General features: G+C 45.9%; 3 protein-coding genes across 6 annotated transcripts; 1 reads left to right on the forward strand and 2 right to left on the reverse strand.

Annotated features, from left to right (window-relative positions):
- Positions 1 to 5,192: 5,192 nt before the first annotated feature.
- LOC123444939 (histone H2B.5) lies at positions 5,193 to 5,830 on the forward strand. Its single transcript, XM_045121829.1, has one exon. It carries the CDS (start codon positions 5,276 to 5,278, stop codon positions 5,684 to 5,686), a length of 411 nt encoding a protein of 136 aa, XP_044977764.1. The 5' UTR covers positions 5,193 to 5,275; the 3' UTR covers positions 5,687 to 5,830.
- Positions 5,717 to 11,695, reverse strand: LOC123444938 (pentatricopeptide repeat-containing protein At5g42450, mitochondrial). 4 transcript variants are annotated; one of them, XR_006631048.1, is made up of 3 exons: positions 10,023 to 11,694; positions 9,712 to 9,886; positions 5,717 to 7,806 (listed from the first exon to the last, which is right to left on the reverse strand). XR_006631048.1 is itself a non-coding variant. In XM_045121828.1 (2 exons), exon 1 carries the CDS (start codon positions 11,417 to 11,419, stop codon positions 10,043 to 10,045), a length of 1,377 nt encoding a protein of 458 aa, XP_044977763.1. In that variant the 5' UTR covers positions 11,420 to 11,695; the 3' UTR covers positions 9,349 to 9,889; positions 10,023 to 10,042. The 4 variants fall into 4 exon arrangements, 2 of the variants coding, with proteins under 2 accessions (XP_044977763.1, XP_044977762.1); XR_006631047.1 differs by having other exon boundaries at positions 9,712 to 11,694; XM_045121828.1 differs by lacking the exon at positions 5,717 to 7,806 and having other exon boundaries at positions 9,349 to 9,889; positions 10,023 to 11,695.
- Positions 11,696 to 12,391: 696 nt separating this feature from the next.
- LOC123444940 (50S ribosomal protein L17-like) lies at positions 12,392 to 15,125 on the reverse strand. The gene is made up of 6 exons (XM_045121830.1): positions 14,937 to 15,125; positions 14,782 to 14,836; positions 14,639 to 14,689; positions 13,911 to 14,002; positions 13,293 to 13,370; positions 12,392 to 12,682 (listed from the first exon to the last, which is right to left on the reverse strand). The coding sequence occupies exons 1-6, from the start codon at positions 14,990 to 14,992 to the stop codon at positions 12,529 to 12,531; spliced, it is 486 nt and encodes a 161-aa protein (XP_044977765.1). The 5' UTR covers positions 14,993 to 15,125; the 3' UTR covers positions 12,392 to 12,528.
- Between the last annotated feature and the right edge of the window lie 8,257 nt (positions 15,126 to 23,382).

Consider the following 23,382-nt stretch of genomic DNA (forward strand, 5'->3'; position numbering starts at 1 on the left):
CAAGAGATGAACTAGGGTTTGGAGATGAGATGGTGCTGATGAAGACGTTGGTGGTGATGATTCCCGTTCGATGAGAGGAGTGTTGGTGATGACGATGGCGACGATTACCCCCTCCGGGAGGGAAGTTTCCCCGGCAGGACGACCCTGTCGGAGCTCTAGATTGGTACTGCTCAAGTTCCGCCTCGTGGCGGCGGCGATTCCTCCCGAAAGCCTCCTTTTGATTTTTTTTCCAGAACGAAACCCTCCTTATAGCAAAGGAGGGGGGCCACTGGTCCAACAGGAAGCTCACAAGCCCCCTAGGCACGGCGAGGGGGGAGGTCGCGCCTAGCAGGCTTGTGGCCTCCTGCTGGCTCCCCTCTGGTACTTCTTCAGCCCAGTATTTTTTATAAATTCCAAAATAAATCCTCGTTGATTTTCACGGCTTTTGGAGTTGCGCATAATAGGTATCTCAAACTTGCTCCTTTTTCAGGCCAGAATTCCAGTTGCCGGCATTCTACCTCTTCATGTAAACCTTGCAAATTAAGAGAGAAAAGGCATAAGTATTGTACCATGAAGTGTAATAACAACCCATAAAGCAATAAATAACAACATGAAAGCATGATGCAAAATGGACGTATCAAGAAGGCGGCCAACGCCAAACCAGGTATATGTGATATACATGTTATTGATGTGTACCTAACCAACTCTCATAGTAGTGCCTGGGTATTTGATACCGGTTCTGTTGCTCATATTTGCAACTCGAAGTAGGAACTGCGGAATAAACGAAGGCTTGCGAAGGATGAAGTGACGATGCGCGTGGGAAATGGTTCCAAGGTTCATGCAATTGCCATCGGCAAAGTCTCACTTCAGTTACCATCAGGATTAGTTATGAACTTAAATAATTGTTATTTAGTGCATGCGTTAAGCATGAACATTATATGTGGATCTTGTTTATTGTGAGACGGTTACTCATTTAAGTCACAGAATAATGGTTGTTCTATTTTTATGAGTAATATCTTTTATGGTCATGCACCCAATGTGAGGGGTTTGTTCATATTGAATCTTGATTGTGATGACACACATATACATAACATTGAGACCAAAATATGTAGAGTTAACAATGATAGCGCCACCTTTTTGCGGCACTGCCGCTTAGGTCATATTGGTGTAAAGCGCATGAAGAAACTCCATGCTGATGGGCTTTTGGAGTCACTTGATTTCGAATCACTTCACACGTGCGAACCATGCCTCATGGGCAAGATGACTAAGACTCCGTTCTCCAGAACAATGGAGTGTGCAACTGACTTGTTGGAGATCATGCATACTGATGTATGCGGTCCAATGGGTGTGGAGGCACGCGACGGATATCGTTATTTTCTCACCTTCACTGATGATTTGAGTAGGTGTGGATATATCTACTTGATGAAACACAAGTCTGAAACGTTTGAAAAGTTCAAGCAATTTCAGAGTGAAGTTGAAAATCATCGTAACAAGAAGATCAAGTTCATACGATCTGAACGAGGGGGTGAATATCTGAGTTTCGAGTTTGGTGCTCACTTAAGACAATGTGGAATCGTTTCACAGTTGACACCGCCTGGAACACCATAGCGTAATGGTGTGTCCGAACGTCGTAGTCGTACTTTGTTAGATATGGTGCGATCTATGATGTTTCTTACTGATTTGTCGTTATCTTTTTTGTGGTTATGCATTAGAGACACCTGCATTCACTTTAAATAGGGCACCCATCAAAATCCGTTGAGACGACACCATATGAGCTATGGCATGGCAAGAGGCCAAGGTTGTCGTTTCTTAAAGTTTGAGGATGCGATGCTCATGTCAAAAAGCTTCAGCCTGGAAAGCTGAAACCGAAAGCGGAAAAATGCGTCTTCATAGGTTACCCAAAAGAGACAGTTGGGTACACCTTCTATCTCATACCCAAGGGCAAAGTGTTTGTTGTTAAGAACGAAGCTTTTCTTGAGAAGGAGTTTCTATCGAAAGAATTGAGTGGGAGGAAGATAGAACTTGATGAGGTTGTGGAACCTCTGCTCCCTCTCGATGGTGGCGCGGGGCAGAGAGAAATCTATGTCGAGGCAACACCGATTGAGGAGTAAGCTAATAATGATGATCATGAAGCTTCGGATCAATTTGCTGTCGGACCTCGCAGGTCGACAAGATCACGTACTGCTCCTGAGTGGTACGGGAATCCTGTCTTATCTATCATGTTGTTAGACAACGATGAACATGCGAAATATGAACAAGCAATGGTGGGCCCGGATTCCAACAAATGGTTAGAGGCCATGAAGTCAGAGATAGGATCTATGTATGAAAACAAAGTGTGGACTTTGGAAGTATTGCCTGAAGGTCGCAAGGCTATTCAGAACAGATGGATCTTTAAGAAGAAGACGAACGTAGACGGTAATGCGACCGTTTATAAAGCTCGACTTGTGGCAAAGGGTTTTTCACAAGTTCAAGGAGTTGACTACGATGAGACGTTCTCACCCGTAGCGATGCTTAAGTCCGTTCGAATCATGTTAGCAATAGCTACACTTTTCGATCATGAAATCTCGCAGATGGATGTCAAAATGGCGTTCCTTAATGTTTTTCTTAAGAAAAAGTTGTGTATGATGCAACCCGAATGTTTTGTCGATCCGAAGAATGCTAACAAAGTATGCAAGCTCCAGCGATCCATTTACGGACTCGTGCAAGCATCTCGGAATTGGAAAAAACACTTTGATGAGGTGATCAAAGCATTTGGGTTTATACAAGTTGTTGGAGAATTTTGTATTTACAAGAAAGTGAGTGGGAGATCTGTAGCGTTTCTAATATTATATGTGGATGACATATTCTTGATTGGAAACAATGTGGAGTTTTTAGAGAGCGTAAAGGATTACTTGAACAAATGTTTTTCAATGAAATACCTAGGAAAAGTTGCTTACATATTAGGCATTAAGATCTATAGGGATAGATCGAGGCGCCTAATAGGACTTTCACAAAGCACATACCTTGATAAAGTTTTGAAGAAGTTCAAAATGAAGCAGTCCAAGAAGGGGTTCTTGCCAGTGTTACAAGGTATAAAGTTGAGTAAGACTCACTGTCTAGTAACCGCGGAAGATAGAGAAAAGATGAGTACCGTCCCCTATGCTTTAGCCACAGGGTCTATCGTGTATGCAATGCTGTGCACAAGACCGGACGTCAGCCTGGCCATAAGTATGTCAGGAAGGTTTCAAATTAATCCAGGAGTGGATCACTGGACGGCGGTCAAGAATATTCTGAAGTACCTGAAAAGGACTAAGGAAATGTTTCTCGTTTATGGAGGTGATGAAGAGCTCGTCGTAAAGGGTTACGTCGATACAAGCTTTGACACTGATCCGGATGACTCTAAGTCTCAAATCGGATACGTATTTATTCTTAATGGGGGTGCGGTAAGCTGATGCAGTTCCAAGCAAAGCGTCGTAGCAGATTCTACATGTGAAGCGGAGTAGAATCTTGGAGTTGTGCCGAGTGCACTAAATCCAATAACTCTGTTCTGTGACAACACTGGTGCCATTGCTCTAGCAAAGGAACCAAGGTTTCACAAGAAGACCAGACACATCAAACGATGCTTCAACCTCATTCACGACTACGTCGAAGGAGAGGACGCAAATATTTGCAAAGTGCATGCGGATCTGAATGTTGCACACCCACTGACTAAACCTCTTCCACGAGCGAAGCATGATCAACACCAGAACTGTATGGGTGTTAGATTCATTCCAATGTAAATGGCCGCTTGCCGCAGCTCCGCCCCCTCCGACGCATCCGGCTGCTCCGCTACAGCCTCTTCCGCCTCAATCTCCGCATCCATCTCATCGAAGAGGGCGTCGGCCTCCGCGTGCCTCTCCCGGATGAGCCGACGATTGGCCTATACCTCGTCCCCATCCCGGGTGGAATCGAGGATGGCGTGGTGCTCCGCCATCTCCTCCGACTAGGCGACGGCGAACTTCGCGTCCGTCTCCGCCATGCTCAAACAGGAAGCCTCCTCCTCCTCTTCCTCATGTTGTTGTTGCTGCTCGTCCTCCTCCTTCTTCGTCTTCAGCGAGTCCGGAGGGAGGTGCGGCGATGCGGGTGGCGCGGTGAGCCTGAATCTCCGCCTCGATTTGAAGGTGCCGCTCCGGAGTGAGGTGCACGTATATGGTGATGAGCCGTCGGACCATCCTGACGGAGAAGGAACTGCGAGAGGAGGCGGACGGGCTCGGGCGGCGGCGGAGAGAAGCAGGAGGCGGAGAGAAGCAGGAGGCGGATGAGCTAGGGTTAGGTGTGTCGGCCGGATTAAATAGCCGACCGTGACTTCTGGTGGGGAGCCGGAGTGGCGCCACACGATATTCACACCGTGCGGACGGTCGAGGCTCCCGTCGGACCGTCGGGATTTCCGGTGACTCCGCGTGGGGCCAAGCTGTCAGGTCGACGTGACGGCGTGCCCGGACACGCCCGAGGTCCCCCATATCCCCTCGTATTTGGGCTAGAAATGGGATGTCGGTCAGCCCAGACGTTTGATGCCGGTTTGAGAGACGTGTCTAGGTCAATTTTTTGTGACCGATGACATGATCGAACATTTAAGGGGTCCCGCTTTATATGCTTAGAGCATGGTTAATAGTATAGCCAACTGCTGGTCATAAGCTATCTTATATCTAGCTTGTAAAATAGTTAGCTATAAAAAGATACTATTTTTATCATATATGGCCCATTTCATTCTCACAAAACACGTAGGAGCATGTGATATAGCTAGCTCTTCACGAAGAGTCCGCTTTCATTCCATCTCCTCTTCTCGCTCATCCAACTCAACAAAAAATATATTATTTTAATCCTCACATCCTACTGACTCTATCTTATCATTGCTCTTACGCATCAAACATATATATATACCCTAAAATAATCCCGAGCAAATCCAAATTATGACATGGTCGCACTCACTCCAATCCATCACGGAGCGCCCAAAACAGACCTTCCCGCTCGCGCTTCGCTTCCCAAATTTCTACTGGCCGCCTAAACCCACCGCCCAACAGCGAGGTCACGCCTCCCCGCGCGGATCCACCCCGTCACCGCGTCCAAATCCGTCCGTCCATCAAATCCAACGACCCCGGACTCAGCCACGTCACCGATCCTGACCCTAACCGTCTCCACCAGTCACGCCCCTCCGCGCATCCCTATATATTCCCAGCGCCCCGTCCACCGAAACACACGCCTCAAACCCCAACCACAACAAGCCCACAGTCCTCCCCCCAAACCCATCTCTCGCCTCCTGCTCCCCGCCGAAACAGCCATGGCGCCCAAGGCCGAGAAGAAGCCCGCGGCGGAGAAGAAGCCTGTGGAGGCGGAGAAGAAGCCCAAGGCCGAGAAGCGCGTGCCCGGCAAGGACGGCGGCGCCGACAAGAAGAAGAAGAAGGCCAAGAAGAGCGTGGAGACGTACAAGATCTACATCTTCAAGGTGCTCAAGCAGGTCCACCCCGACATCGGCATCTCCTCCAAGGCCATGTCCATCATGAACTCCTTCATCAACGACATCTTCGAGAAGCTCGCCGGCGAGTCGGCCAAGCTCGCGCGCTACAACAAGAAGCCCACCATCACCTCCCGGGAGATCCAGACCGCCGTCCGCCTCGTCCTCCCCGGCGAGCTCGCCAAGCACGCCGTCTCCGAGGGCACAAAGGCCGTCACCAAGTTCACCTCCTCTTAGATTGCGTGCCGCCGCCGAGCCTCTTGTTAGTTTGGTCCCGTTTGTTCGTGCGTCAACAATCAAAGGGGGTTTGGTTCCCCTATACAAACAGTGTAAAATGAGTCGGATTTTCTGAATCGATGAATCATCCAGTGGTTGTTTCAATCGTGTTCTGCTTCAGTTTTATGATGATGTCGGTTCTAATTCTTATAAATCTTGTGATGTGCTCAAGCATTTTTCTTGGGCTGAGGCTTCTGCATCTCCCTGTTCATCCACGGATGAGTAAATTGTTGGCGTAGGTCTTCATTATTTCATCTGATTTGTTGTTTGGCTCGCAATGAAACATTGCCGCTGAAAACAAAATTCAGTAAAACTGTCAGAGGTAGGTCTTGATCCAATTCTATCGGCATGCTGTACAAATTCTTTTGATTAGATGATTGGCTGCCAACTGAAGTCAGGAGATGTACCGAATACACATTGCTGTACCGATGGAAGTTTTTATCTGATCAGATTTGGTAAGTAGTTACTGAATTTTGTTTTCAGGGCAACATTTCATTGCAAGCTTTTAACACATTCTAAAGAATTTTAGAACGCCAGCTATATTCTAGTTAGTTTCAAACGTGCCTTTCTTCACTTCTGAAGATGTCAGCTGTTTGTTTGTTCTGAACCTTGTGCTTCTTCTTTGACGATTTTGTTGAATTCTGCATGGACGGATGTCTTGGTTTAAATCCAGCGTCATGCTGTACATGCGTATTTTTCCTGTTGAATTATTTTGATCAGATGACAGGAGACGTAATGATGAAGGATGGAAAGTTTTTATTTGATCAGATTGGGTAACTTCATAATGAATTTGTTTTCAGGGGCAAGATCTCATGTCCGAGCTTTAACACAGTTTACTCATTCTAAAATCCAGAAAGCCAGCCGTATTCTAGTGATTCTACACATAATCCAACCCAGTGCTAAAATGTCTACTTCCAGAGGAACATGGATGATATTTTTTATTGCCACAGTAGCTTAATGTGCTGCACTGCAATGAGTTTTGTTTGAGCAATTTTTTTATTTTCCCATCCCTGTTAACACATTGTTCTCTAGTCCAACAGTATGAAAAATAAAACCATCGACAGCTTGAAACCAATCAGCAACCGCCGTGTTCTAGGAAGTCTCAGTTCTGAAGATGCCAGTTGTTTGAATTTAACTCTGCTATCTGCTAGAGTAATTTTTGTTCTGAACCTTGTGCTTCTGCCTTTGAAGATTTCGTTGAATACACCGTTTATGTAGGCCTTGATTTAATTCTAGCAATTAGCTGCATATGCTTGGTTTTCTGTTCAATTCTTGTGATGAGATGATTTGCTGCCAACTGAGGAAGGGAGGTGTACAGGCTACGGATGGTGTTGTATGGATGGAAATATTTTATTTGAGCAGATATGGTCACTTATTTACTGTTCTTTTGTTTCAGGGGCAAGATCTCATTGCAACTTGCAAGTTTCAACTCATTCTAAGAATTCAAAAGGCCAGCCGTATTTCTAGTAGTTGTTCACACAATCCAACTCAGTGCTAAAATGTCTAAGCTAGTGCTACAGATCGGTGTATTTTTTGGCACAGAGGGAAGGGTAGAAAACGTTATCACCTGGTTAATGGGCTACTCTGCAATGAGTTTGGCACGAACTATTTCCTTATCCGCACTAGCACATTTTTCTGAACCGGGCTAATCCCTTTTCCATTATAAGCATAACGTAAATATAAAAGCCAATCTGAGAAAGTTTCAGGAGATTGGAGAAGAAAGAAGCAAGTTCAAAGCACCACTTCGGAAAACCGACTGCAAATGCTCACAGTCGAGGCATCTGCCACGGGGCGAAAACCCGGTGGCACCAGCAAAGGCTACCCTAAACACAAGTTTCAAACACCGCTCACGCATGAGCACAGTATAAGTATATACATGCAGACTACAGACATAACGGCGAAATGCAGCCACAGAATAGAAGAGCTTCAGGACACAGGAAGGTGTCCAATTTGATCAGCATCATTTCATCTCTATGTCTTTTCTGTGCAGCCACACAGATCCTCATCATGTTCGTGGCATTTTCCTTCAGCATCATCGCTCCACCCTCCAATGTGCCTTGGTTTCTCCATCTTCTGTAAACCTGTCCATGACGACAATGAAACACAGGCCGCAAAATCAACTTCAAAAGGAGTCTTTGGATGTTTGAACTCAAAGGTGGCACGATTTAAGACACTTGCAAACCGCCCAGCAAACTGCAGTCAACCAAACAGCATTATTTTTCTCCTCAGGAAAGAACACAAGTAACTCCATGAGAAAAATTGCCAAATGTTGTTAGGGCAAAGATCAGTACCGAAGACCGACCCCATGGTACGGCAAGCAACTCTGGCAACAGGGCACAAGAAGAGAAGATGCTGTGATGCCTCTCTTTCACAACAAAAAGAACATTTAGGATTACCAGCCCAATTTTTTCGTTTCATCACATCTCTAGTAAGGACAGCGTCCTGGAAAAGCTGCCAAAGAAATATTTGGATTTTCTGAGCCTCCAGATCCATCTGTAGCCACATCCAGCTAAATTATTTTCCAAATACTCATACATAGGCTTAGTAGTAAAGATCTTCTTAGCAACCAAAGTCCAAATAATACGGTCAGGTTAATTTGATAGGTTCAGTTTGTCAAGAGAATCTATAATCTCATTCACTGATTGTTAAGATCAGGATTCAGTCTATGTCTAAGAAGATTGTTTATCGGAACCGATCAACATTGAGCCACAGTATCATCAGGTAGGTTACACATGCTGAAGAGAAGAGGAAATTTGTCACAAAGGGGTAGGTTGTCGCCCAGTGGATCTTTCCACAATCTAGCAATACTACAGAGTTAATCACCACTTTTCTACCAGCCATATATAAATATTTGACTTTGAGGATAGATTTCCAAATAGGAGAGTCATTATTTTTTTCCCTTCACATTGGCTATTGAGCATTTTTTCAGATATTTGGCGTAAATAATATCGTGTCACAGCCCCTTCTCATTCTCAAGCTTCCACCACCACTTAACAAGGAGAATGATATTTTGTTTCCGAAGGTCTTTTACCCCCAGACCTCCTTTACTCTTAGATCGACAAACTCTGGACCACTTGACCAGGTGACAGCGTTTTTTCCGCTTCCCTCTGTGCCAAAAGAACCTTCTCCTGTGCTTATCAAGCTTTTCAATGCAAGTTTTGGACAATAGGGACATTGCCATTTAGTTAGCCAGTTAGGCAATACTGGATAAGGGGAGTTAAGAAGAATCAGCCTGCCACCTGAGGAGGCCGCATTTCCTATCCAGGAGTCACATCTTTTCAAATATTTGGTTACCACAAATTCACAATCAGCATTTCTAAGTGCAGTAAAATTAACAGGGACCCCCAAATATTTGGCAGATCGGCATATTCTTTCACTTTTTTCTTGCCTGGGTATGATGAAGGATCTCATGCATGGATGCATGGAAAGCACACAATCCATGGTGTTTCTGTTTTTAATAAAAGTATTTCTGATGGCGACATATGAGTTTGTCAACAAACAATGCCACTTTGTTGTCAAGGACTTCTGTGATCAATTTATAGGAACACCTGAGCAAACAGATGGGGCGAAATGTTGATTTTTTAGCTCCTTTGAGCTTAGGAATCAACGTTAGTATACCATAGTTAAGTCTCTCAACATCAAAAGTACCATTATAAAAAGGCAGAGAAAATATCAAATATCTCATGCTTAACTATATCCCAACAACAAGTAGATCCCAGCAGCATTGATCAAATTGCGTAGGGATGTTATCAGGTCCAGGGGCTAGGTTACTACCCATGCCAAAAAGAGCATCCTTGATTTCCTCTTCAGAAAAAGGCTTATGCCAAAAAATCATTGTCTTCAGGGTCAGTTTCTCATGATCACCCCAGGCATCAGGGGAATTTTATTCACATTAACACATGGTAGTTTGCTCACAGAATTCCTAGTTCTATAGTCGGACATTCCTGTACAGCTTGACATTTAAAATAAATAAATATCTTCGGTACCTTGACACCAAGTAGCACCCTGAAAGCTTTGAGTTACATGTCTTCCAAGGTTCCAAGTTTGCAACACCACCCTCTGCTTGGAAGATGAACCATCTCTGGCCATCTTTCTTCTGATCTCCAGGTACTCTGCAGTTGCTGTTCGTTGTTGGTCTTATCAGGCAAAACTCATACTCTCCTGCTACCGCACAAGTTAAAGTCTATCAATATCTACTTAACCTGATGAGTGATGAACATGACTAATTTGACTCTCGGCCAGTCAGTCTAGCTATCATGTACGCATTGCATCAGTCACCAAAGAAACACATAGTTACCGTCGAGTGTTGTTCCACAATCATACTGCAAGGCAATGCTCATCTTCATCATTATCCAGGCAAACCTCGAGCACCTTGTAAATTTCATCACTCTGAGGATGTCTAGAGTCTCCATTGACGAAGACATGGGCCTTGTCCTGGACATCAATCCAGCTGCAGCCAGTGATCCTCTTGAGCCCCTTCTCCTTAATATGTCTCCTGATCATTGACGCACTCTCCCAGTTTCCAACTGAAAAATAAACATTAGAGAGAAGGATGTATGAAGAAGTGTCCTCTGGGTCAAGTGCATGAATACGCTTGGCGACGCTCTCGGCGAGGTCCTTGTTCCAGTGAATCAGGCACCCTCCTATCATTGACTTCCAGAACCCAAGGCCTGGCTCAAATGGAAGGTCCTCAAGAAACCTCTTGGCTTCGTCGAATCGTTTGGCACGAGAGAAGAGATCCACAACACAAGCGTAATGCTCCGGCTTCAATGTGTCGGGTTGCTCCCTCTGGGCTGTCTTGAACAACGAATAGCCCTCGTCGACCAGACCGGCATGGTTGCAACCGAACAGCAATCCTAGGAGGGTGACATTATTTGCCTTCAAGCCCGTTGCTATCATCCTCTTGTGGGCAGCCAAAGCTTCCTCCCCTCTCCCATTCTGCGCATACCCACAGATCAGAGCGTTCCAGGAGACCACATTCTTCTGCTCCATGCTTGCAAAGACCAGCACACTGTCCTCCAAGCTACCGCACCTGGCATAGCAGATGACGAGAGAATTGCCGATGTAAACGTCGAGCTTGCCCAAGTGCTTGATGGCCGACGCATGGACGCTTCGAGCGACGCCGAGCGCCCCCGTGTTGGCAACAGAGGTGAGCACGCAGGGAAACGCGAACTCGTTCGGCCAGACGCCCTCTCGACACATCTCCCGGAACAGGCCGACGGCCTCCTCGCTGAGCCCCGCCTGGCTGCACCCGCCGATCATCGCGTTCCAGGAAACCACGTTCTTCTCCGGCATGCACCGGAACAGCCCGAGGGCCTTCTCGGGCATCCCGTTCTTCAAGAACCCGGCGATGAGCGCGGTGTAGGAGACGACGTTGGGCTCGCGGGTGTCCCCGAGCGCGCCCTGGGCCTCCCTCATGGCGCCCATCTTGGCGTAGTGGTCGACGAGGGCGCTTCCCACAAAGACGTCGGAGCGGAGGCCGAACTTTGCGGCGCAGGCGTGGAGCTGCGCGCCGGCGCGCGGGTCGCGCAGCGCGGTGGCCGACCGGAGGACGGTGCCGAAGGTGAACTCGTTCGGCCGCGGGACGCCGTCCGCGAGCACGCGGGAGAAGAGGGACACGGCGTCTCGGTGCCGGCCGGCGCGGGCGAGCGCGCCGATGGCCGCCGTCGCCGCGACGACGTCCCGGTACCGCATTCCGTCGAGCAGGTTACGTGCGGCTTGCGGGGCGGGGCGGGGCGGGATGCGCTGGGTCAGGGACGGCCCTGTCGCCGATCCGAGGAGCTCGCCATGCGATTTCTGGAACTTCCGTCGCCGGCAGGAAGGATCTGTGCGTCTTCGCTCGCTGTGCAGGGAGATTTGCGCGGGGGTGCTGAGGATGCCGAGGCAGCTCCTTGGGCTGAGATAGCAGGGCCGGACTAGGTTTGTGTTTGTCCAAGTGATGCGTAAAACGAAGGGACTGATTTTGAAAATTGTAGAGCTTGTTACGGCATATTTTGAAACGACAAGCACGTGCGGCAATCTTCACCGACGAATTATTTTCAAGAATCCACCACATTCACAGCCGTTTGATTTGATGCATTCCAGCCGTTTGATTTGGTGTGGTTGCCCGATCCGCACGCGGGGCTTATTTGATTCAGCTTGCTCCAGCTCGAGCGCTTATTTGATTCAAAGAAATTTCAGTAGATTTGGATGGTCAGATTTTTTTCTTTGTAGGTCGTTTGATTCATAGGATGGAATCATTGACACTTTTTTTTCTTTCTAACTTGTATGTAGACATCTAGTGAAATTGCTTAAAAGACTTATATTTAGGAACGGAGGGAGTAGGCATCAAAAGGGTACAACGCGATCTGTTAAATGACAGTAATACTGCAATAGTACTACATGGATTTCAGATCAGCAAATTCTCCATTTTGTATGGGAAAAGAAGGCATTTGCACCCCAAACAAAAGCACACCACTAGCTGCAGTTGGGGCGCGCGCGCGCGCGCACACACCACTAGCAAGCAATTAACCGAGATACGTACTTTTCATGGAGGCCGCGAAAGGCATGAGATCCAGGCCCGAATTTGCCAGGTGATTCTTCAAACATTTCATTATACATCGGCAATAAAAAAAAACCAACACATCGCTGACATTTCTTGCCCATACGCTGGAGGGATAGCAGATCTAAGTTGAATTATTTCTATTGACAATTATACGCTGGCAAAAATCCTCCTGCATGATAAGCCTCGTGCTTGGTCTGAGTTACACAAACAAAATGGATACTCTCATTCACCAGTAAGAAACATAGTGCAGATGGTGCTCTCATAAGCCTTCTGATTTGGGGTTCACGGTAACTTTCGGTCCCGCCCATTGCTGGCTAGCACGAGATTTGGCCCATGGATCAAGTGGAACCCGCTGAGGCGGTGGTGGCGTTGCAGGTTTGGCCTCTCGGAGTTCGTTCTCTCTGTCAACAAACCTGCACAGGGAGCATGTTAGATACAACATCTGAAAAAGCAAGGTGGAAAGTCCCGTCGATCTACAAAAACTAAGAGCAATAGCTGAAGGCAACCAGTTATGGTTTCTGGAAATTCCAGGGATCAATTTTTTGGTATAACGCCATCAATCTTGGCAAAAATTTGCGAAAACACAGCAGAATATTGGACTAACTTGGCATTAAGAGCTCTAGACCTATCACGGAACTAACCAGCTCTCTTGATCAGTTAATAGCCTTCAAATCTACATTTCATTGTCTGGGCATAGTAATGTAAGATTATTCATGGATTTGGAACCATGAGTTGGTTGCAAGACCTTATGGGTTTCAGCTCTAGCCTATCCCAACTTGTTTGGGAGTAAAAGCTTTATTGTTGTTGTTGTTGATGATGATCCATGGATTTGGAAACATTCCTGGCAGCGCCTTATTTCATTAAAACAAAGCATGCCATGAAAATATTTTTGTTCTCAACCAGTCAGACCTTCGACATCAAGCAAACACAAAGGCAAAGTCAAACAGAAATAAAAGGTGAGTAACAGAGAGTAGCTATTATCACGCTGTGGAAATGTTAGGATATATGAACAAAGAAACTTACTCAATGTATGCCATTGGTGCAGCATCACCTATTCGTATCCTAGTTCGCAAAAGTCTTGTATATCCGCCTGCTCGATCTCTAGGATATAAAACATATAAAAAATAAAAAATCAGTAGGTTCAGCTTGAAAATGATATTATCATCTGTTTCGAAATAAACAATATTCTAGTTTTTTTGTTCCAAAAATACATGGCTCCTACAGATATGAGGACATTTACGACATATCCCTTCCTACAGACCTCTCCATTGTCTAGCAAGGTTACTTTGCTATGAGAAAAATAGTAATCCTAAGTATGCAGGAGCTTAGCAAGGTCGAAAAGTAAAGGGCTGTTTGGATGGTGCCCAAGCTAGCCCTGCCAAAGCGAAGGCGTGCCAAAATTTTGGCGAAGGAAATTGCCGCCGGGAACTCGCCCGCATGCTGCTGCAAAATCCCACGGGATGACCAAATAATTGGCTGAGATACGAAAACTTGGCTGTGAACCAAACACACGCCAACCAGCTGGTCAACGACCAATATTTTGGAAGGGCGGCCTTGGGCTGCCATCCAAACAGCCCCTGAATCAAAGAGATTTCCAGTTGTATTAGATAAGCTGATTCATGGCTAGCTAAAAAGACATACTTATAGCGGTAGGCCAGCTCTGTGAATAGCTTATGGACAACATCATCTCCACGAACAAAAGCAGAAGCACGTCTTGCTGCATCCAGTGTACCCTACATGATTTATCAATACGACATGAGGTTCTGCATTGTCAGCCACTCAGCCTGGATGTAGTAGTTAACTAAATCAATGCAAACATCTTGATCAGATAACAAGAGCACATGAGTTTCAGTATTTGAAACCTGAAGATAAGACTACGAAATCAACGCAACATCTTGGGTAGATAACAAGACGCTTGAAGTCGCATATGGAAGGAGATAGTTTCAAGAACAGAACATACAAAAGCATCAGGAACTTATGTTTTACCAACAAAAATATGATAATTAGGACTCCTGATGTATAGAGCAGCTCTTTGGCTCTACAATATAACGATTTTTTAGCAGGGAAAGATTGATAGGCACTATGCTAAAAAATAGACAACATTTCATTCTGCTTGAAAATGACATGTAAGCCTCATGATGACACAACAGAAAGTTATAAGGTCCGATCCTAAGTGACTGCAAATGAACCGAATGCTAATACAGCTGAACAGAACCAATTAATTACTTTTCCCACTCATTAACTAGTTCTGAGCTTTGTGTGCAGTTGACTACACCATGGTTGCAGACAGACAGCTCCATAGAACAATGGAAATCACATGTTTTCAGGTGAAAAAACGTTGGGCACTAGGGATATGGCGTTGAGTTTACATCTTTGCCGAGCTGCACCATCTGATCCGCCTTGCGCCGCACCTCCTTCGCCTGAAACACCAACCACCCAGAAAAGGTCACTACATCAGCCACCCAGATTCCGGTGCGGCAAACATCCACGGCAAAGCAATCGACAGACGTACCTTGGCGACGGTGGTCTCGATGCGCTCGTGCTTCACCAGCTGCGACACCATCGTCCTGCCGAAGCACACGAATCCGGAAGGAAAATCAGCCGCACGGCGACGCAGCGCATATTCATCACAGCGGCGAGCGGAGAGAGAAGATCAGCACGAGATACCTGAGCATGGACACGCGGTGCGCGGCGTGGCGCCCGAGCTTGCGGAACTTGCCCATGGCGTCGGCGGCGGGGGCTGAGCGGCCGGCGCGGCGGCGGCGAGGGTTGAGGGGTTTGAGAAGGTGCTCGGTCGGTGCTGCTCGGACTTGGACCTGGACGCCTGCTAGGTTTGTGCTGCCCTCCGACTTTCTGGCCCGTCAGGCCCGAAATGAAGTTCTGAGTGGGCCTTAATTGGGCGGCGGCCAGTGGATACACGCAATCGCAACAGAGGTCGGAAAGAACTTCCCTAAAAAGAATGTTCGGAACGACGATGATCGTGACAGCATAAGAGCATCTAGAATAGTAGATCCGGCTGCCGGCTGTAAGCTCATGCCATATCACCTATAATCCATCTTATAACTAATATGTATAATAGTTGGTTAGAAAAGTGTATTACTTATTTATTATATGACCCACCTTTCATTCTCACGAAGTGCCTAGGAGCACGTGCTAGAGTTGGCTCTTAACTAAGAGCCCGCTTACCTTCTCTCTCCTCTTCTCTCCTCCAACTAAGCAAAAATATACTACTTTATTCTTTATAGCCAGCTCACTCAACTCTATTGTACTTGCTCTAAGCAGATACGTGTTGCTCCGTTGGTGTCCAATCGATGATCCTCGTGCTAGTCGTGAACAGCTGAAACCTGCACCTCAACCTCGGCCAGTGATAGCCGGAAACCGGTGGCGGAGTCAGCTCAATGTGATAGCCTGGAGAACATATGAAGGCTCCTAATGGTCGGAAGTTATTTTGTGATTTGTCCACGGAAAAGCTGAATTTTCTTCATCCTTGTCATTATTTTAAGAAAGAGATTGCAAGCTGAGCCTGGACAACTGCCGAGGATAGGTGGGCGATGGCTCCGTCACTACCGGAAACATACATCGAGAACAATCTGACAGGTCCTCCCGGCTGGACTGTTGACAGACAAACGCATGCATCCTCAACATCGGGGGTGACTACCGTAGCTCATGTCAAAGAAGATCCGACCGACAACGCGATATATAAGACAATAGATGAATGTTTTTGCACCCACTGAAACCCCAAACACCTAGAAGGGACCCCGTCAAGGAGTGCGACGGTTATAAACTGCCCTAGGTCGATTCGCTCGTTCCTATATCCTTGGGATTCGCATTCAAAGAACAACGAAAAACGAGAGAGAAAAACAATGATGACATAAAACGTAGATGAAAAACTAGTATAGATTGATATGTTCGATTGTGTGTTATTCAATCGGCCGACATCTCTTACAAATATATGAGACGGTTGGACTTTCCGTACAAAAAAAAGACTCAAATCCTGTCTAAAACATTAAAAGTTAACCTAACTCCGATTACGAGGGCCGGAACTTCCGATCGGCCTGGAAATTCCGGGCTAAAATTACGACGAGTAGCCTTGTTATACTGATTCTGTAGGTCGCATATGACTTCAGATCACGATGGTCCCAAAAGCAAAATTGTAGAGTTTGAAACGCAGAGTATTTCGTTAATTGAACACTTCTTCATATGAGGCCATGTTGAAGTTGAATTTGGGTTCTCAAAACTGCAAAAAAAAAATCCAGTTTTCGGGGCCTATCGCGCGCAAACTTTCGGTTTAGTCCGGAACCTTCCCGGAACTTGCCCGGAACTTCCGAGGCAAACTTCTACAACCCAATGTTTCAGCTGTAGCTTTTGCATGTGAACTCAAATTTAGATAATTTTTATGTCAAAATCGATAACCTCGACGAGTCGAAGATAGTTCATGTAGAACATTTTCTGATACGAGGCCATCTTGGAGGCATAATTGGCCGAACAGTACTGTGCTTATGAAATCTTAATACTTTGAGCATGATTTTGACCTTCGAGATGAGGTCGGATGACGATGACCGAAACTTCAAAAATGTTTATGTCAATACTATGGAACCTTTTCATATAGAGCACTTCTTTATTTTAAGCCATGTTGGTTGTGTTTTCTTTCATGCCAAAATCTGATGTCAACATATGCCCTTCTGTTTTTCGAGAAAGCCTGCGTGCCGGAAAAATAACTCACATAATGCTTTTTGTAAGGACGATGTCAACACTCCATCAACCATTTTTTATGCTTAGGACGATAAGTATATATCGACCATCTTTACTCTTAGGGCGATAATTGTGTAACGACCATGTTTTATGCTAAGGGCGATAATCATATATCAGCCATTGCTTACTTAAGCTTCTTTCCACACATTTGGGTGGTATTTTTTCAGATATTTGCCATTAAGAGCTCGAGGTAGCATTGTACCTGTTGGAATTATGCCCTAGAGGCAATAATAAATATAGTTATTATTATAATTCCTGTATCAAGATAATCGTTTATTATCCATGCTATAATTGTATTGAATGAAGACTCATTTACATGTGTGGATACATGGACAAAACACTGTCCCTAGCAAGCCTCTAGTTGGCTAGCCAGTTGATCAAAGATAATCAGTGTCTTCTGATTATGAACAAGGTGTTGTTGTTTGATAACTGGATCACGTCATTAGAAGAATCACGTGATGGACTAGACCCAAACTAATAAACGTAGCATGTTGATCATGTCATTTTGTTGCTACTGTTTTCTGCGTGTCAAGTATTTGTTCCTATGACCATGAGATCATATAACTCACTAACACCAGAGGAATACTTTGTGTGTATCAAACGTCGCAACATAACTAGGTGACTATAAAGATGCTCTACAGGTATCTCCGAAGGTGTTCGTTGAGTTAGTATGGATCAAGACTGGGATTTGTCACTCCGTGTGACGGAGAGGTATCTCGGGGCCCACTCGGTAATACAACATCACACACAAGCCTTGCAAGCAATGTAACTTAGTGTAAGTTGCGGGATCTTGTATTACAGAACGAGTAAAGAGACTTACCGGTAAACGAGATTGAAATAGGTATGGGGATACTGACGATCGAATCTCGGGCAAGTAACATACCGAAGGACAAAGGGAATGACATACGGGATTATATGAATCCTTGGCACTGAGGTTCAAACGATAAGATCTTCGTAGAATATGTAGGATCCAATATGGGCATCCAGGTCCCGCTATTGGATATTGACCGAGGAGTCTCTCGGGTCATGTCTACATAGTTCTCGAACCCGCAGGGTCTGCACACTTAAGGTTTGACGTTGTTTTATGCGTATTTGAGTTATATGGTTGGTTACCGAATGTTGTTCGGAGTCTCGGATGAGATCAATGACGTCATGAGGGTTTCCGGAATGGTCCGGAAACGAAGATTGATATATAGGATGACCTCATTTGATTACCGGAAGGTTTTCGGAGTTACCGGGAATGACGAATGGGTTCTGGGAGTTCACCGGGGGGGGGGGGGGGCAACCCACCCCGGGGAAGCCCATAGGCCTTGAGGGTGGCGCACCAGTCCTTAGTGGGCTGGTGGGACAGCCCAAAAGGGCCCTATGCGCATTGGAAGAAAAATCAAAGAGAAAGAAAAAAAAGGAGGTGGGAAGGGAAGGAAGGACTCCCACCCACCAAACCAAGTCCAACTCGGTTTGGGGGGGGGGGTAGACCTTCCCCCCTTGGCTCGGCCGACCCCATTGGGGCTCCTTGAGCCCCAAGGCAAGGCCCCCCTCTCTCACCTATATATACGGAGGTTTTAGGGCTGATTTGAGACGACTTTTCCACGGCAGCCCGGCCACATACCTCCACGGTTTTTCCTCTAGATCGCGTTTTTGCAGAGCTCGGGCGGAGCCCTGCTGAGACGAGATCATCACCAACCTCCGGAGCGCCGTCACGCTGCCGGAGAACTCTTCTACCTCTCCGTCTCTCTTGCTGGATCAAGAAGGTCGAGATCATCGTCGAGTTGTACGTGTGCTGAACGCGGAGGTGCCGTCCGTTCGGTACTAGATCGTGGGACTGATCGCGGGATTGTTCGCGGGGCGGATCGAGGGACGTGAGGACGTTCCACTACATCAACCGCGTTCACTAACGCTTCTGCTGTACGGTCTACAAGGGTACGTAGATCAGTCATCCCCTCTCGTAGATGGACATCACCATGATAGGTCTTCGTGCGCGTAGGAACATTTTTGTTTCCCATGCGACGTTCCCCAACAGTGGCATCATGAGCTAGGTTCATGCGTAGATGTCTTCTCGAGTAGAACACAAAAGTTTTTGTGGGCGGTGATGTGCGTTTTGCTGCCCTCCTTAGTCTTTTCTTGATTCCGCGGTATTGTTGGATTGAAGCGGCTTGGACCGACATTACTCGTACGCTTACGAGATACTGGTTTCATCGCTACGAGTAACCCCGTTGCTCAAAGATGACTGGCAAGTGTCGGTTTCTCCAACTTTAGTTGAATCGGATTTGACCGAGGAGGTCCTTGGATGAGGTTAAATAGCAACTCATATATCTCCGTTGTGGTGTTTGCGTAAGTAAGATGCGATCCTACTAGATCCCATGGTCACCACGTAAAACATGCAACAACAAAATTAGAGGACGTCTAACTTGTTTTTGCAGGGTATGCTTGTGATGTGATATGGCCAACGATGTGATGTGATATATTGGATGTATGAGATGGTCATGTTGTAATAGATAATATCGACTTGCACGTCGATGGTACGGCAACCGGCAGGAGCCATAGGGTTGTCTTTATACTAACGTTTGTGCTTGCAGATGCGTTTACTATTTTGCTAGGAAGTAGCTTTAGTAGTAATAGCATGAGTAGCACGACAACCCCGATGGCGACACGTTGATGGAGATCATGGTGTGGCGCCGGTGACAAGAAGATCGTGCCGGTGCTTTGGTGATGGAGATCAAGAAGCACGTGATGATGGCCATATCATGTCACTTATGAATTGCATGTGATGTTAATCCTTTTATGCACCTTATTTTGCTTAGAACGACGGTAGCATTATGAGGTGATCTCTCACTAAAATTTCAAGACGAAATTGTGTTCTCCCCGACTGTGCACCGTTGCTACAGTTCGTCGTTTCGAGACACCACGTGATGATCGGGTGTGATAGACTCAACGTTCACATACAACGGGTGCAAAACAGTTGCGCACGCGGAACACTCGGGTTAAGCTTGACGAGCCTAGCATGTGCAGACATGGCCTCGGAACACATGAGACCGAAAGGTCGATCATGAATCATATAGATGATATGATTAGCATAGGGATGCTTACCACTGAAACTATACTCAACTCACGTGATGATCGGACTTGAGCTAGTGTAAGTGGATCACGAACCACTCAAATGACTAGAGAGATGTACTTTTTGAGTGGGAGTTTAGCGAATAATTTGATTAAGTTAAACTCTAATTATCTTGAACATAGTCTAAGTCCACTTTGAATATATTTGTGTTGTAGATCATGGCTCACGCGACACTCACCCTGAATTTTAATACGTTCCTAGAGAAAGCTAAGCTGAAAGATGATGGAAGCAACTTTGTAGACTGGGCTCGTAATCTTAAGCTAATCTTACAAGCTGGGAAGAAGGATTATGTCCTTATTGCCGCGCTAGGAGATGAACCACCCGCTACGGCTGATCAGGATGTTAAGAACGCTTGGTTAGCACGTAAGGAGGACTACTCAGTAGTTCAATGTGCAGTCTTGTATGGCTTAGAACCGGGACTTCAACGTCGCTTTGAGCGTCATGGAGCATTTGAGATGTTCCAGGAGTTGAAATTTATCTTTCAGAAGAACGCCCGGATCGAGAGGTATGAGACCTCCGATAAATTCTATGCTTGCAAGATGGAGGAAAACTCGTCTGTCAGTGAACATGTGCTCAAAATGTCTGGATACTCAAACCGTCTAGCTGAGCTGGGGATTGAACTCCCGCAAGAGGCTATCACTGACAGAATCCTTCAATCACTGCCGCCAAGCTATAAAGGCTTTGTGTTGAACTACAACATGCAAGGGATGAACAAGTCTCCCAGCGAGTTGTTTGCGATGCTGAAAGTCGCAGAGTCTGAACTCCGTAAAGAGCATCAAGTGTTGATGGTGAATAAGACCACTAGTTTCAAGAGAAACGGCAAAGGCAAGAAGGGTAATTCAAAGAAGAGCGGCAAGCCTGTTGCCAATCCGACGAAGAAACCCAAAGCTGGACCTAAGCCTGAAACGGAGTGTTACTATTGCAAGGGTATGGGTCACTGGAAGCGCAATTGCCCCAAGTATGTGGCAAATAAGAAGGCGGCCAAAGAAAAATCAGGTATATTTGATATACATGTTATTGATGTGTACTTGACCGACTCTCGTAGTAGTGCCTGTGTATTCGATACCGGTTCTGTTGCTCATATTTGCAACTCGAAACAGGAACTGCGGAATAGACGAAGGCTGGCGAAAGATGAAGTGACGATGCGCGTAGGAAATGGTTCCAAGGTTGACGCAATCGCCGTCGGCACAGTTTCACTTCAGTTACCATTGGGATTAGTTATGAACTTAAATCATTGTTATTTAGTGCCTGCGTTGAGCATGAACATTATATCCGGATCTTGTTTATTGCGAGACGGTTACTCTTTTAAGTCAGAGAATAATGGTTCTTCTATTTCTATGAGTAACATCTTTTATGGTCATGCACCCAATGTGAGAGGATTGTTCATATTGAATCTTGATAGCAATACACACATACATAACATTGAGACCAAAATAGTTAGAGTTAACAATGATAGCGCCATATTTTTGTGGCACTGCCGCTTAGGTCATATTGGTGTAAAGCGCATGAAGAAACTCCATGTTGATGGACTTTTGGAGTCACTTGACTTTGATTCACTTGACAGATGCGAACCATGCCTCATGGGCAAGATGACTAAGACTCCGTTCTCCGGAACAATGGAGCATGCAAGTGACTTGTTGGAAATCATACATACCGATGTGTGTGGTCCGATGAGCGTGGAGGCACGCGGCGGATATCGTTATTTTCTCACCTTCACTGATGATTTGAGTAGATATGGTTATGTCTACTTGATGAAGCACAAGTCTGAAACATTTGAAAAGTTCAAGCAATTTCAGAGTGAAGTTGAAAATCATCGTAACAAGAAGATCAAGTTCCTACGGTCTGATCGTGGGGGTGAATATCTGAGTTTCGAGTTTGGTGCTCACTTAAGACAATGTGGAGTTGTTTCACAGTTGACACCGCCCGGAACACCACAGCGTAATGGTGTGTCCGAACGTCGCAATCGTACTTTATTAGAGATGGTGCGATCTATGATGTCTCTTACCGATTTGCCGTTATCGTTTTGGGGTTATGCATTAGAAACAGCTGCATTCACTTTAAATAGGGCACCATCAAAATCCGTTGAGACGACACCATACGAACTGTGGTATGGCAAAAGGCCAAAGTTGTCGTTTCTTAAAGTTTGGGGATGTGATGCTTATGTCAAAAAGCTTCAGCCTGAAAAGCTGGAACCCAAAGCGGAAAAGTGCGCTTTATAGGTTACCCAAAGGAGACAGTTGGGTACACCTTCTATCTCAAATCCGAGGGCAAAGTGTTTGTTTCTAAAAACGGAGCTTTTCTCGAGAAGGAGTTTCTCTCGCGAGAATTGAGTGGGAGGAAGATAGAACTTGACGAGGTTATCGAACCTCTCATCCCTCTGGATGGTGGCACAGGGCAAGGGGAAACCTCTGTCATTGCAACGCCGGTTGAGGAGGAAGTTAATGATGATGATCATGAAACTCCGGTTCAAGTTTCTGTCAAACCACGCAGGTCGACGAGACCACGTGCTGCTCCAGAGTGGTACGGTAATCCCATCTTGTCAATCATGTTGTTGGACAACAATGAACCTGCAAATTATGAAGAAGCAATGGTGGGCCCAAATTCCAACAAATGGCTAGAAGCCATGAAGTCCGAGATAGGATCCATGTATGAGAACAAAGTGTGGACTTTGGAGGTACTGCCTGGGGGCCGCAAGGCTATTCAGAACAAATGGATCTTTAAGAGGAAGACGGACGCTGACGGCAATGTGACCGTTTATAAAGCACGACTTGTGGCAAAGGGTTTTTCACAAGTTCAAGGAGTTGACTACGATGAGACATTCTCACCCGTAGCGATGCTTAAGTCCGTCAGAATCATGTTAGCAATAGCTGCATTTTTCGATTATGAAATCTGGCAGATGGATGTCAAAACGGCGTTCCTTAACGGTTTCCTTGAGGAATAATTGTATATGATACAACCCGAAGGTTTTGTCGATCCTAAGAATGCTAACAAGGTGTGCAAGCTCCAGCGATCCATTTATGGATTGGTGCAAGCATCTCGGAGTTGGAACAAACGCTTTGATGAGGTGATCAAAGCATTTGGGTTTATACAAGTGGTTGGAGAATCTTGTATTTAGAAGAAAGTGAGTGAGAGCTCTGTAGGGTTTCTAATATTATATGTGGATGACATATTGCTGATTGGAAACAACGTGGAGTTTTTGGAGAGCATAAAGGATTACTTGAATAAAAGTTTCTCTATGAAGTCCCT

Source organism: Hordeum vulgare, chromosome 3H, assembly GCF_904849725.1.
Source record: "Hordeum vulgare subsp. vulgare chromosome 3H, MorexV3_pseudomolecules_assembly, whole genome shotgun sequence".
NCBI classification, from domain to species: domain Eukaryota; kingdom Viridiplantae; phylum Streptophyta; class Magnoliopsida; order Poales; family Poaceae; genus Hordeum; species Hordeum vulgare.